The 16138-nt window shown below is 43.6% G+C and overlaps 1 protein-coding gene and 1 long non-coding RNA gene across 2 annotated transcripts; both read left to right on the top strand.

The window, feature by feature from the left end:
• The first annotated feature begins 671 nt into the window (after window positions 1-671).
• Window positions 672-7034, top strand: LOC148685656 (uncharacterized). Its single transcript, XR_015950214.1, has 2 exons — window positions 672-901; window positions 5700-7034. It is a non-coding gene; the product is annotated as an uncharacterized LOC148685656 (long non-coding RNA).
• On the top strand, window positions 895-2713 carry LOC148685657 (endogenous retrovirus group K member 7 Gag polyprotein-like). Its single transcript, XM_088670443.1, has one exon. The coding sequence runs from the start codon at window positions 908-910 to the stop codon at window positions 2384-2386; it is 1479 nt and encodes a 492-aa protein (XP_088526569.1). The 5' UTR covers window positions 895-907; the 3' UTR covers window positions 2387-2713.
• Window positions 7035-16138: the final 9104 nt, after the last annotated feature.

Here is a 16138-nt window from a genome sequence, read left to right as displayed (position 1 = left end):
TTTCCCACTGAAAATGTTAACACCAATCACAATCTGGACTTTCCAGACAATCACAATCTTTGCCTTCTTGTTTTTACTGTTCCTTTCACAAATAATGGGGTGCACCTTACTGAAGCAGGCAGGTTGTGCATGGAAATATCCTCTAAGACTCAATGCAGCCTTGTTTCTTTTTCTTCCTAACTCAGCATATACACAAGGGTACTTCTGTGGGAGTGATTCTGGGGTTGATGTCGGCAAGCCGCATCAAGCCTGGCAGGAGAGCTGTCAAATGTTAAAGGTTCTTATCGCGTGCAATGCTGGCAAGCCACATTGTACGTCGGTATAAGCATACACGTATCTATAGGTTAGGTCATTAGGACAGAGCAGGGCAGCAGGTCACCATAGGACTGGGCAGAGGTGGGGAGAACAGGATGGAACTGGTTTGGGCAAGTTATAACAAGGAAAGCAGGTCCAAGCCAGAGAGGTTGAACCCAGGTCGGGAGGAAAACAATGGAATGGGGAGGAGATTCTGGGAGGCTAGCAGCAGTCACAAGATTGAGGGGAGGGGGATGTGTAAAGAGTGCACATGTGACAAGGAGGTGTTTGAGGGATACGTGAGGATCAGGCACTTCCCTTATGGAGGGAAAGCTGGGTGTTGGCAGGATGTGACACAGGGGGAAGTTCCACCTTTTCTGGGATGTCCTGGCTGTCATTGGAGGAAGACTGCACTGGTTGTTAATGATTTACTTGGTTACAAAATCTCAATAAAAGGGGGCTCCTGCTTTTGCTCTGGGTCACCCCCGGAATATACTACCTTTGTGTTGCGTCTGTTTGCCACCTCAGCATTGGTGGCGACCCGGACGTGATCGCCCTATTCATAAGAGACTGAGATAGTCTGGATCCTCAGCGCAGCGCGCTTAACGTGAGTATGGGACAACAGGAATCAGCTCAGCGACTGCAGCACGCGGAAGAGTTGAAGGGGCTTATAGAAGCCTCTGGTCAGGTAGTGCCTAGTGTGGAATCACTAGTGGAATTATTGGAGGATATAGAGAGCTATTGCCCATCCTACCCGGAAGCGGGCTCTTTGAATCTGCGGGATTGGGAGAGAGTAGGCACAGTGTTGTTGTCCTCCCCCCGAGCCCCCATAGCGACTGTGTTGTTGTGGCAAAGGTGTAGAGACGCGATAGCAAAGGTAGGGATTGCATTGGGATCTAACCGAAAGAGATCAGTAACCGGCAATCAGGGACCATCCCTGCCCGATTCTCGGCTCCAAGGGGAGAAGGTTAAAACTTCTCCAGTTTCAGCCCCTAAGGCAAAAACAGCTACAGTAGCTGCTAATGCAGAAACAGCAGGGGTTCAGGATGTTAATTCCTTGGGCTCTCCATTGGCCCCTGAAAAGCCGATGGTGAGCGCAGTGTGTAAAGGATTTCAGATGGAAAGAGATAAGGGAGCGTTGTCTAGCGAGGAGTTAGAAGCGGGAATGCAAGCTTTCCCTGTAACTCAGGTTGTTAATGCCCAGGGACAAGCTCAGTACAATTGGTCTCCTTTGTCGTATCAGATTTTGAGAGAACTGAGGAAGAGTATCGCAGAGACTGGGCTGCGTTCGTCGTTTACCCAAGGCTTATTGGAGAGCGTGAGCACAGCCCATAATATGATACCTCAGGATTGGAAAGATCTTTTTCGAATGCTTCTTACGTCTGCTCAGTATGTTGTTTGGGATGCAGAGTACAGAAAGGAGGCTTTACAGGCTGCTGCCAATGCAGGAGGGTTGTATATTGCAGATCAGCTGTATGGGGCAGGTCAGTTCGCTACGCTGGCACAGCAGGCTGTTGGAATTCCTGCTGCTGCCTATCCTATCATTAATGTGTGTGTACTTAAAGCATTTCGCAGGGTTCCAGTATCTGGCAAACCTTTAAAATCCTTTGCCAGTATCAAGCAGGCAGCAACTGAACCCTATGCAGATTTTGTAGACAGGCTTCAGGAAGCTATCTCTCGGCAAGTGGACAATATAGAGGCTTGTGGTGAATTAATGAAGAAGTTAGCTTATGAGCAGGCTAATGCAGATTGTCGTAGAGCATTGCAGTCAGTGGTTGCACGAGGAGATCATCAGCTGGCAGACATGCTTAGAGCATGTTCTGATATTGGTACTAATGTCTATCAAATGGAGACTTTGGCATCTGCTTTGCGTAAAGGTTTTGGTGAAAAGGGTGTAAATAAAATGGGGAATTGCTACAATTGTGGACGCGTGGGGCATTACCGCTCAGATTGTCGACTTCCAGGAGGGGGCGCTCATAGGAATGGAGGAGGGCAAAGTTCTAAGCCAAAAAAGATTTGTCCCAAATGCAAACAAGGTTTTCATTGGGCAAATCAATGCCCTAACTCCTCGGGAAGTCAGCAGGGAAACTGAAGTGCGGGCAGACAGCTAGCCCTAGACCAAATGCTGTCACTAGCGCTCCAGTTGTTTCTGATGTTGCTAAAGCGAAATCAGCCACAAAAGGTAGCGCAGGTATAGATTTGATTAATCAGGAGGATAGATTTGTTTCTTTCCCAGGGGTTGTGGTTCTCATGCCTTCTCAATTGAGGGGACCCTTGCCACAGGGAACTGTGGGTTTAATTCTTCCAAGGTCTTCTGCAGGGAAAAAGGGAGTTTTTGTCATACCAGGAGTTATAGATTGGGATTATGAGGGTGTGATACAGATACAGTTTGAAACCAATGTTCCTATGACATTAAAGCAAGGGGATTCTTTTGCACAACTAGTGATTTTACCTTATGTCCTTCCGGCTGGGGGACAGGCTGTTGTGCGTGGAGCTAAGGGCTTTGGGTCTACTGACCGCGCCTTGCACCCTAATATTTTGGCTGTCACTGAATTTATTAAGGAACAGAAGCCAACCAGGACTTATTTGTTAAATGGTAGATCCTTTGAGGCTGTGTTGGACTCTGGAGCGGATGTTTCGGTGATAGCAGCTTCCCAGTGGCCTCAGGATTGGCCGTGCAGTGAGTCTCCAGCAGTGTGGGGAGTCGGAGGAGCCCAATCAGCACGGCGCAGCACAAATTGGTTAACGGTAACTTCCCTTGAGGGAGGCAAAACAGCACGTCTCAAGCCAGTGATCCTTCCTATCCATGTAAACCTGTGGGGAAGGGATCTTATGATTCAATTTGATACAAGATTGGTGATAGATGATTGAAATTCATAATGAGCTATTCAAAGCCCACTGCTTTGCCATTAGTATGGCGGTCCACAGAACCAATTTGGGTGGAACAATGGCCTCTTACCAAAGAGAAAATTTTAATTCTTAGAGAGCTGGTAAAGGAGCAATTAAGTGCTGGTCATCTTCAATGTTCTCATAGCGCTTTTAATACCCCAGTTTTCCTGATTAAGAAGAAAAATGGAAAATGGCGTTTTCTCCATGATTTAAGGCTAATTAATAATATTATGGAGCCAATGGGAGTGCATCAGAGTGCTTTGCCTAACCCCAACTTAATCCCACGTGATTTTCAGGTCATGGTGGTGGATTTAAAGGATTGTTTTTTCACTATTCCGTTATGTAAAAAAGACACAAAGTTTTTTGCATTCACGATACCATCAATTAATAATATAGAGCCTAATCAACGCTATGAATGGAGAGTTTTACCGATGGGTATGAAGAATTCTCCGTCAATATGTCAATATTATGTTGCACAAGCATTAAAACCATTTAGAGAGCGCCACCCAGTGGCGTATATTGTGCATTACATGGATGATATTCTTGTATCAGCACCTGTAATTGAACCTGGGTGGCTGGAGGAATTATCCAATGATTTGGCTAAAGCTGGCTTACAAATTGCTCCGGAAAAAATTCAGTTAAAGGAGCCGTTCATATATTTGGGTCATAAATTGTTGCAAACTTATTCTCATCCTCAAATTCCACAGATCAAAATAGAAAGGACAATGTCTTTTGTTCAGCTTCAGCAGTTATTGGGTGCAATTAATTGGCTGCGTCCTTATGTGGGACTTCCTACTAGCATGTTGGCACCCTTATTTGAGGCTTTAAAATCCAAAAAGGAACCAGCAGAGTTGATTTCATTAACATCTGACCAGAAAGCAGTTATACAACGGGTTAATGAGGCTCTTAAATTGATCTGGGTAGATCGTTGCCAGGAAAATGTTCCCCTATCATTGGTTATTATTTCTACGCTTAAAATGCCCACTGGAGCTTTGGTCCAAGAAATTCCGGCACAGGATAAGAAAAAGGCTTCTGTTTTGATTGTAGAATGGCTTTACTTAGCGCACACACCATCTGCAACTATTTATTCCTTATCTCAGATGTGTGCAGACCTGGTCTACAAGGCCAGGGAGAGAAGCAGGATTTTAATTGGTTTTGATTTGGTTAATATAATTGTCCCTCTTCCAATAAGAGAATGGGAGAGGATGGTCAATCTTTCCATGCCTTTACAAATTGCTTTAACAGACTATGTGGGTCGTATTGCCTATCATGTACCTTCTGATCCACGTCTGTTAGCATTTAATCAGGTCCCTCTCACAGTGCATTCTGTAGTGTCACAGCAACCCTTAAAAGGGGCTGTCACTGTGTTCACTGACGGTGGACCCCAGTGGGGTGCGGTAGCCTGGCTGGATCAAGGTAAATGGATAACTAAAATCACCCCTCCACAAAGGTCTGCTCAACGATCGGAGCTTGCTGCAGTGATCTTGGCTTTACAGGAATTTGCAGCGCAAGAGATGAATATAATTTCAGATAGTCAGTATGTCACTCAGGTAGTTCTTGGTCTTCCAGGAGCTTATGTAACTCCCAGCCTGGATGAAAATCTTTTAGGTCTTTTTCTTACATTGCAGAAGTCATTGCAGTCTCGCATACATCGGGTGTACATTGCACACATAAGGTCACATCAATCTTTTCCTGGTGCTCTGTCTGAAGGTAATGCTAGAGCTGACAGAGCTACTAGGGAACAAATTTATGCAATGACTCCCATTGATAGTCATGCTTTTCACCATCAAAATGCAAAAGGTTTGGCTAGGCAGTTTAAAATTCCATTGGAACATGCGAAGGCTATTGTGCAGCAATGTGCTCAGTGCTCTCAGATTGTTGCTTCTCCCTCCACTGGAGTAAATCCAAGAGGGACAGAGTCAAATTCAATTTGGCAGATGGATTGTACTCTGTACACTCCTTTTGCACCCTGGAGTCATTTGCATGTGACGATAGACACTTATTCTAATTTTTTGTGGGCTACCCCCCAGCGGGGGGAAGCTACCAAGAATGTGATAAATCATTGCCTTAGGACAATTGCAGTTATGGGACGTCCGAAAGTTCTTAAAACTGACAATGCACCCGCATACACTAGTCAGGCATTTGCAGATTTTTGCCAACAGTGGGAGATTGAACATCGTTTTGGAATTCCCTATAATTCACGTGGACAGGCTATAGTGGAAAGAGCTAATTTAACTTTAAAGACTGCTCTTGACAAACATAAAAAAACAGGGGGAACTCATATCCCCCCTGGACTCCCACCTAGACAAGAATGGCTGAACAGAGTTCTCTTTACTCTTAATCATCTCAATATTTCAAATTCAATTTAACTTCAGCTGTGGAGAACCACTTTGGCAAGAGGGAAAGTTTCCCTCACCCACTGGTTCGCTATCGTGTTTTGCCGTCCCCTGATTGGCTAGGTCCAGCTCCACTCCTAGTGTGGGGCAGGGGACATGCAGCTGTTCTTGATTCCTCAGGAAAAGCGATTTGGGTTCCTGCGAGGTGTGTCAAGCCCTGGAAAGATGGCGTGGCGACGAGGCCTGAATCCACCGCTGTCCAGCCTTCAGGATCCAGTTCCGGACTTGGCGTCGCTCCAGATTCAGGATGCGCACAGGGATCGGGACCGGGCTCCGCGCCAGCATCACCAGCCGACGTGGGGGACGATTAAAGCACTGTCCTCGCAAGCTGTCATTCTGCTCCAGGCACATGGCATGGACCTTACGCCAGACAATCTTTTGCTCGCTGCCTTTTCCTGCCTTGCTGCAAACTCCGAGAGACTGCGCACTGGCAATGATCCGCGTTCGCAATAAGGACAGTGAGAACTCTGATTAAAAGTTTGCACAAGAAGTCTTCCTTCCGTTGAAGGATGCAGTTAATTTCGTTTCAACGTTTGAAAAGGATTTTTATGCTATTGAGCCCTCGCAAATCGAGAGACTGAGCTTTCTTGCAGCTGCTACATTTAAAAGACTGTTACAGTATTCTATTTAAGTTACTTGTAATCTTTTCTACGGTAGGAAGGTTGGATACAATGTTATTTATGTTTTATATTGAGGTTTACATGTTGCAAGGTGTGGAATGTTTACTGTTAAGAGGTTTTGGTTTTGACAGCCCATGCCCATAAAAGCGGCAACTGTTTCATTCTTTGGAAAGGTGGATACAGTATGCACAAGCACACACTCACCCCATTAGTCCCAGTTGTACATTTTAATAAAACTAAGAAAGGGGAGATGTGGGAGTGATTCTGGGGTTGATGTCGGCAAGCCGCATCAAGCCTGGCAGGAGAGCTGTCAAATGTTAAAGGTTCTTATCGCGTGCAATGCTGGCAAGCCACATTGTACGTCGGTATAAGCATACACGTATCTATAGGTTAGGTCATTAGGACAGAGCAGGGCAGCAGGTCACCATAGGACTGGGCAGAGGTGGGGAGAACAGGATGGAACTGGTTTGGGCAAGTTATAACAAGGAAAGCAGGTCCAAGCCAGAGAGGTTGAACCCAGGTCGGGAGGAAAACAATGGAATGGGGAGGAGATTCTGGGAGGCTAGCAGCAGTCACAAGATTGAGGGGAGGGGGATGTGTAAAGAGTGCACATGTGACAAGGAGGTGTTTGAGGGATACGTGAGGATCAGGCACTTCCCTTATAGAGGGAAAGCTGGGTGTTGGCAGGATGTGACACAGGGGGAAGTTCCACCTTTTCTGGGATGTCCTGGCTGTCATTGGAGGAAGACTGCACTGGTTGTTAATGATTTACTTGGTTACAAAATCTCAATAAAAGGGGGCTCCTGCTTTTGCTCTGGGTCACCCCCGGAATATACTACCTTTGTGTTGCGTCTGTTTGCCACCTCAGCATACTTCAAATCATCCTGGTGCATTTCTGATCTCATCAGTGGTCAGTGATAAGACCTGGCTTTGTTTCAGGTGATGGTAATTTGGAGCTGAGGCTCCAATACTTTGGCCACATGATGAGAAGAGAAGACTCCCTGGAAAAGACCCTGATGTTGGGAAAGATTGAGGGCACAAGGAGAAGGGGATGACAGAGGACGAGATGGTTGGATAGTGTTCTCGAAGCTACCAGCATGAGTCTGACCAAACTGCGGGAGGCAGTGGAAGACAGGAGTGCCTGGCGTGCTCTGGTCTATGGGGTCACGAAGAGTCGGCCGCAACTAAACGACTAAACAACAACAATGTTAACGACTAAACAACAATGTTACACGGTTGCAATGCATTGTTGGTTTTGTAATCTTGGGGCTACAAAAACGACAAGCTGTCAATATATCTCATCAATGTACAGTATCCTTATAGGAAGTGGTCTCTTTGGGATATGTAGGGGTTGACATATCAGGAGAATAAAGGTATCACAGGAATGAGTTGGTACCAATAACGGAATACTGCTGGAAATGCAGCACACAGTCCAAAATAACACCGGTTTGGGTAAGACAACCTGTTGTAAGTCATTTTTTCTGTTTTGTTGTACTCTAAATTTTGAACTTCACACTGTTTTGGATAGAATACACGAGCAGGAACCTTGAGTTGTTTATTCTGCATTTTTGGTATCTGTGTAAAACATTGAATTCCACCCACCACAGATAAAAGTCCTGTTCACATTTACATGATTACTTACTTCAGTAGAGCTAAGTCAAGAGCCCTTGATCTGCCAGCAGTTGTTGATGGTCTTTCAACATATTTAATTTCAACCTCTGATTCACCTCTTGAAAGTTTAAACAAATCAGAGGGTAATTGAAAGTGTAGCCCTCAGCATCCCAAGTGTTTTAAAAAGTTTCACAATTTGGGTATGGGGCGTTTTGCTGTCAACATGGCCTCAGCATACAATGTTTCTTTAAAAAAAAATCCCATGCAAGGTCACAATCTAAATATCCATCTAAATATGCATATACTATTTCGAGATAAGGCTTCCATTAGGGCCGAGCAGACTGAAGACAGGATGCTTTCTGAAAACATTTTCACCACCTTTGAAAGCCACCCCTTTCTGAAATTCATTTGGGAGGCGTTTTTCTACTAGGGTTGGGAAGGAGGAGCCCTGACTGACTCCGGCTACAAAAGCTGAGGCTTTGGGGCTAGGGTTTTGTTTAGAGGGTTTTGTATGTGGCAGCAGCAGGGGGGGGATTGTTGTTATTTATATTAATTTTTCATATCTTTATTTCAGATTTTATAATTATATATGTGGAAATTGTTTAATTTGGTTGTGTACTTTTTGATGTTTTATTGTTTATTACTATTGGTTATGTTGTAATTATGTAATTTGTCATATTGGAAGCCGCCTTAAGCATGGCTATATAATGATGGAAAGACAGTGTACAGATAAAATGATGTACGTATGTTAAAAGGAAGGGTAAAAGTCTTTGTAACACGGTTCCCTTCAAATAGCTTCTCAGAGTGAGAAGAACAATACCTTCTGTGTCTGAACTGGCTTTGTGATATAATGTAGCCAAAACTGACTGGCAATAGAGTGTTACCACAAAGCCAGTTCAGAATGAGAGCTGGAAGCCTTGCTCCCACTTTGAACTGACTTGTGTTTTAATCATATACCCATATCTGATTGGCTTCTTGGTGTTAGTGATATCATCCCCTGTAGTGGTGTGTGTGGTGAGGTGGAGTCTCCATCCCAGCAGAGGTGTCACTGTTGCTCACCTGGATGGGCTAAGGCTAGGCAGTGGCAAGGTTGGGGCAGCACAGGTGCACTCTTGGCACCAATCCAGCACTCCAACTGTGCAGCTCCAACTTGTCAACACCCCACTGCATCCAGGTAGGAAGTATGTTGTGAGTTTCCTGTTTGACTATTGCCAATGACTCCAACACTATGATTTGTCATGAAAGTGCAAAAGAGGAGGCCAGGAATAGGGTAGAGACAGCTTATAAAGTTGATGGTGTGCCCCAGTGCAATGTAGGCCTCTTGTGAAAGAACAAAGGATGTTGTAATGTTCATCCATGAAGGTGTATGCAGAAGAACCTTCCCTGCTAAAATGCAGCGCCAAAATTGCCACCAAGAGAGATGGAGAGCTTCATAAACAATGGCAATCAAGATAAAGAGAAGGGAGTCTGGAATGCACATTTCGGTTCCTTCAAACCTATCTTACATGCTACAAATATTGGATGCTTAAACATTTGCAATGGCCCCAACTTTTGCTTTTTCAATGGACTGAAAATCTGTGCCCTGAGCCGCTGCGTAATAGACAAAAATTCACAATTGAAGCTTTTCGTAACTTACGAATGTGGTGGGGGTAAAGACTGCCTGTTGCTTTCTGCTGGTGTCAAAAGCTGCCAAACTCTCGACATTATATGGTGTGGTTCAAGTGGTTCTAATTGGCAAAGGCAGTTTTAGAAATATATTCCAAAGGGATTTCTGAGAAATAAATGAGCTTTCCAGATTTCCAGGTCATCCTACAATACCATATTATAAAAAGCAGAAAACTCACTGGATTTCACTGCACAATCTGCAGAAAGCCGCCCCGCTCCTTGCTTGTGACCTAAAAATAGAGCTGTATGTTTCAATTAGAAGCTAGTGATAAAACACGACAGCATTCTGCACCTCATCCTGTGGTGTGAGCTTGCTTTGAATGTAGGGCAGAGAAGTAGAAAACCAACACTGAAATCACCTGTAATCACCACTTTAAAATCGACACAGGATCTTTAACAATTAAAGTTTGAAAGCGACAAATAAAAATAGCCTGTTTAAACCCCTTGGAAGGAGTAGACCGCATAATAATTGATTGCATGTTCATTTTTAGAAGATTGACCTTTCCTTCCAGTTGTGTGATGCGGAGATTTGCTTTCAGTACTTTAGCTATCATTTGCCTTTGTTTATTCCATTAAAGGAAAGGGGGGGAGGGGGGGAAGCCTCTTCTCTGCCCAGCATGGAATATCACTGCTGATCTCATTTGGTGTCTTCTAATAATTGCAGGTTTTAAGCAAGCTGGAGACATCAACTTTTGCAAGAATTAAGCATGCAGTGAAAAGGAACAAGGGGGAAAATGAGTGGGAGTATGGTAATTGCATCCCTCCAAAGGCAGGCAAAGTGAAACAGAGCAGCAGATGATGTCGACATCTAAAAGAAAATACAAGGTGGACAAATGTATCTACAGGGCAACAAAGGCTTTCTAAAGGGCACTAAGAGGTGAAAATGATTACATACACAAGATCATGGCACTGGCATTGCTGTAGAAGTTAGGGTAGTGAATGGAAGGGAGGAGTCTGCTCTGACTCCACAAACATTTTTGCAGGTTTGTAAGAAGCACTGTGACAGAGTCTTTTTTATTTAAAAAAAATCCAGTAAATTCCCTTTGCTCTGTCTTCTCTATGTAATAGGCTACAAACATGCTCTTGCTTCCAGTCTTATTCAGCAGAGGATAAACGTCTGAACCTGAACTATGTAAACAGTGGATAGTTGGGTAAATTGTGTACAATACTTGGACTTTGCCACTTCATCCTGCAAGTGGAGAATTGTATCATCTGAACAGTTTCCCGCATAGCTAGCTAGCTAGATGCTAAATCTTATATAAAGCCTCTGCTGCAGTCAGGCAAAAACCTTGAAAGAGCGTGTGGGAAATGACAGTGGTCTGGGGAGTGTCCAGAGAGGGGCAGAGAGAGCTCTATGGAAGCCACATTCAGTTCCCAGGCCAGAGATCCTCCTCCCACCTCCAGAATTAGCAGATTCAAGGAGTGGCAATTAGCAGATTCAAGGAGTGGGACCTTCTGATTTCCAATGCTGCAGTTTATGGAATTCCCTATTTTTGGCCAGGTTTTGAAACTTTTACTGCAATGGGTATTTGGTGTTGGAGATTTCTCTAGTGGTTAAAATAGTTTGACACTAGTTTTAATGTCTCTCTCTGGGCTTATCCATACTTTCTTTTGTTTCATATTTCCATATTGCAGCTTAAAGCAACTGGAGGCATAAAAACTAACTCCTTTTGGAATAAAACATTGTCCAGACCCGTAGTTTGTTATTCAAAACTTTATTTGCAGAACTTCCTTCAAAGAGAACAAAAACATCAAAGATACATCCAAATAATTCCTTACAATATATTGTGCATGTCCGGCACAGGCTCATCATCTTATAAGAAATAAAATATAATTTTGAACAGACGTAGAAGCAAAGGTCTGTCTCTCTTTACAGCCTCCATTTTGCCCGGAGCTGGATTCACTCTCTGGAGAGGGTCTTTTACACATTCTTACTCTCACAGTGTAAAGACAGCTCCCTTTCAAAATGGAGATTTGCAACCAAATGCCCACATCACATGTTCAAGGTAAACTTTCAGTTTTAGAACAGATAACATTTACAGTTAATTATCAACCAAGTAAGCTCAGAGCCCTTTAGTATGCTGCCATGGAAAAACCCCAAGGTTAGCAATACACAGTTAGCCATTCTCCATTTCAGTGTCAATTAAACAATTATACAGGTCAGCACTTTAAAGCTCTGTATCTGAGCCCCTCGCCTTTTCCTATGAAAACCCACTATCACTGAATTGGAGTAAACGGCAAACCACATACAACTTGAATTGCTGTTTGTTCTGATTCAGTGTTAAAGAGTGGGGAAAAGTGGTGCGGCCAAAAAGGGGGGGGGCGCTCGGACACAGAGCTTTAAAGTGCTGACCTGTACCTACAAAGTACAGGCAAAAGGAAAGTGTCTATGAGCCTCCCCCCGCTATATATATTTATAGTTTGATTTGTACTGTTCTTGTATATTAATATAGTGTTGTTGTTTATATTGTATTCTTGTTTGGTTAGATTTGTAGAAAATGGGGTAGAAATGAATGAATGAATGAATAAAGTTTCTTAATGGGGCAATTCTATAACGTTCCACTGAAGATTGTTTATCCCTGACACTGGTGCACATCTCTGAGGTTTTTTTTCTTCACTGCTCTGCTTAAGCGCAACATACCCCAGCTTCTCTGTAAAGGAATGGCTTTCAAGGGAGCTGCCAGATTTAAAATATTTCATGTTAGACTTCGTCTAGAACATAGCATAGGACACCACTGTATTTTCAATGAACTTTTCAGGTATCATTAATAATAAAGACTATGTTTCTTCAGGCTGAAAGTGCACTTCTGAATACAACATTAAATATGAAGAAGCAGATGCTGTACATGAGATTTGCCAACAGTTACACCACACATTTCATGTTGCTGTTGCTGTTGTCATCATTATTAATTTCTTGTATGAATTACTTTCCATGAAGTATCCCAAACAATATACAAAAGGCTGTTATTTACCAATGGCAATCATTTCACAATGCTGTATTGATTAGTTGAGTTCTGATCATCCCGGCCAATGCAATTTCATTTAAGCCCAATATAGGCTTGAGTGTTTTGTTTTTTTTCAGCAATCATGATTTAGAGACAACTATGCAAACAGGTCATTCCAGGGTGTTTTGGTTATAACCTCTTAGCAGTTATTTATAATTATCTGCTGTGTTTCTCAATAAACAATAGCCCACAAATCAGAGATAGCAACGCTGCTGTGGAAGCCATACTTTCCACCTCCCAATGATGGCAGAGGTGAGGGAAGAGCCTTGCTTTTGCCAAGTCGCTAATATCCACAGCATCTTCTGTTGCCCTCTTTGAATGGAGAGTTATTATCTGTGAATAACTAGCAGAGTGCATTAGCCTTGTGTGTTGCTTCACTGCGCACACTGCACATGGAGGGGGAGGAAGACTGCACATTCTGGCCACACCTCCAACTTTGCCTACCAGCTTCACCCACACCTGAAAAGGAGAGACTACGCCTGGGCGCATATTATTATTACACTAGAGGCTGCTGCCCCTGCTCACTCGCCAACCCCATCTACCCACAAACCCCTTGCCTACCCATCTCCCTTTATGCCTGACCAAACCTCCCTCCCTTGATACCTCACCCAAAAGAACCTGCCTTATCACCTCACCCAAACCATTTACCACCATGCTGAAAATCCTTTCTCCTCTTCCTTTGCACCTCACTCCCCCAAAGCCTAGCCCTTCACATCCCTGCCCCATTTTCTTAGCTGATGCAGATTCCCCAGCCTTGCAGTAAAGTGAGGTCGCCATGATGAAATCCAAGAAGTGATACATCAAGGTTTATGGAGAAAATAATGTTCAAAGTTATATTTCCCCAGTGTATATACAGCCCTGACATTTGTTTGCAACATCTTTATTCCACATGCCACTTTTCTAAATAAATAAATAAATAAAAATCCTTGATATTTTTCTTGTTTATTATACTTTATGGAAGTGAAATAAGCAATATCTACTTCTGGTTGTGCTGTCATTTTGTCTTCCCAGATAATAGCTCTCCTCATACAATCAACAGATTTGTCCCTGATTACATTTTTATTCTGTGGAAAAATAAGTGTCGGGAGTTTATATTTAGGCATGGATGAAGAGGGATTTTTTCATAATCTATTTCATATTTCACACAGCATATTTATTATTTTAGCTACTGACTTAATTAACAGTGGCGATTTCCCCCCGTATCTCATAGTTGGATAATAGGTTGGAATGCTTGCCACTTAACTGTGCCTGGCGTGTGATAGAAGTTTCTTCACCACATCTAACAGAAAGTCACCATCAGACTGCCTAGATGTTCTGCAACATTTGGCATAAGTAATAACTGAGAGAGAGAGAAAATACCCATTTCCCACTTGTCATTTTTGAGAAACAAAGATTCAGGTTATTATTGTCCTATGGTCCTTTATGTCACTGAACATGAAATATCACTGTTGCTTTATGAATATACTGCAGGCATCCACAAACTTCGGCCCTCCAGATGTTTTGGACTACAACCCCCATCATCCCTGACCACTGGTCCTGTTAGCTAGGGATCATGGGAGTTGTAGGCCAAAACATCTGGAGGGCTGCAGTTTGGGGATGCCTCATATACTGCTTGTTGGCGGCCAAACCACGAACACCATTTGCTTTTAATTAAATTTCATCTGCTTGTGATAATTTAATGGGCCCAAGAGCATTGCCCCTATTCCACTCACCCTGCACTCGGCTCTCACCTGTGGCTCCTAGAAGCTGTTACCATGCAACAGCGGCCACACCCAGGAACTGCTTCGACTAAACGACTAAACCAGGTGAGGAGAGACGATGGGTGTCAAGCCCTCGGTGAGTTAAGGACTTCCCCTGCATGCAAAGATATGCTCTGGCAGATTGAGCAGACAAAACCAATTGTGGGTCCAATGGTCATGTGCTGTAGAGGTAAATGAGTGGTAGATGGGGCTTATCAGGGAAGGTAGCCCATCTAGGCCATGCCTCTAAACGTCAATGGGCCAACTCTGAGTAAGACCAGCATTGGCTACAAGTCAATGTATCTCACTGTGAACAGAGGGTGAGGGGTCATGAAAGCCAGCCCTGCCCCAAATATCCCCAGGGGCTCTATCACTGCCTGTGCCACCCCCAATTGGGAAGATCTGAAGGAGATTCTAAGTGCATTTGAGTGAACGTGCTTTCAGGACTCCCACAAGTAAGCCTGATAACGCAGGATTTCCAATTGTGGGGAGGCTTCTATGTGTGTTCCCACAAACTCTGTTAGAATCTTCCTTCATATCTTTTCACACAATATGAAATAATAGAATTGTAGAGTTGGAAGGGACCTCAAGGGCTATCTAGTTCAACTCCCTGCAATGCAGGAATCACAGCTAGGGGGAAGGTTGGATAAAGATAAGGAAATGGGCAGTGGGGCCAGAGCTTAAATCTTCTGTTCCATGAACACTTGGTATGCTCTCTTCAGGATCAGTCCTTCCCAGTGTGAAACATGTTTACTAGGAAGTGTCACTGTTTCCGAATGCCTAGGGTTCAGGTGGGTTCAAATATGCAAATTTCTCCACAAAAGACTTACTGTGCTTCTCATTAAATCTGAGTTGATTAGTTCTGATCCTGATGCAATTATATAAAAACTGTTTTCCCAGGACTGTATTAGAAGTACAAATATTGTTCATTCTCAGCAAAAAAAAATTCAATTAAGAGAAGAACACAGCACATTCCAATTATATAATACCTCAGGCTTCCTATGACTCACTCAAACCTATTGGCTCAAAGTATACTAATGGGTTTAATGAAGCATAACAACGTAAGCAAGAGTAGACAAGATGCCACAGCGGTCACATCTAAAAATTTTGTGGATTCCCTATAGTCTTTACACTGGCTGTTAGCATTAACTGATTCTCAAACCATATTCTAGAATCTAGATTAGCTGCAAATATAGCAGATCTGTTTTGAATCAGAGCTTAATGTATGCAGTCAAAGTGCGGTAATAAAATGCAGGCAATTCATCCACAGAAAAAGATTCTGGAAATTACTGGCAATTTGAAAGGAACATTCCACTTTAAGAATTGGAATGTTAAGTACTTTACAGAAAATTTGACTTTAATGCCTGGGGTTTAAGCGTATTCACAAACTGAACTTCTTGACTTACATCACACCATTGGTCCTGGCTTTCTAGGGGTTCCTTATTGTGTTCACCAAGAGAGCCAGTTGAGGAAAAGAGCGAGGAGATAATCCTGGCACTGGCACTGCTGGTGATGAACTAGGCGTGTTTGTTGCCAAGTCATGTAGTAGCTGATACCTCTCCTCCAGAGCAAATGGGCTGTGCCAGAAGGCCTCTAGGGGTGAGACATTGGAGTGGATGCAACTTCTTCCTTAAGATTCACTCCCAGGCTATCATTGAGGCCTTACCTAGTAGCAGATTGTGTGATGGGGCTGCCCTCACCTGACCTCCAGGGCACAGAATTGCTGCCGCTTACTGAGAAGAAGCAGAGGACCAAGTTGGTAGGGAGGTCAGTGCAGTGCAGTGCACACACACAAGTGGAGCCCAACCAGTGTTTCTGCTGCTGTGTTTGCACTGTGCTAACCTTGCCAATGCCTATCCCCTCTCCTCTCTTTCCTGATAAGCAGCAGAAATTCAGCCTCCTGGAGGTCAGGTAAGTCC

The sequence above is a fragment of the Zootoca vivipara genome, chromosome 5, assembly GCF_965207765.1.
Source record: "Zootoca vivipara chromosome 5, rZooViv2.hap1.1, whole genome shotgun sequence".
NCBI classification, from domain to species: Eukaryota; Metazoa; Chordata; class Lepidosauria; order Squamata; family Lacertidae; genus Zootoca; species Zootoca vivipara.
Note: the sequence above shows the minus strand (reverse complement) of the source record. Positions and strands in the feature narration are given on the sequence as shown.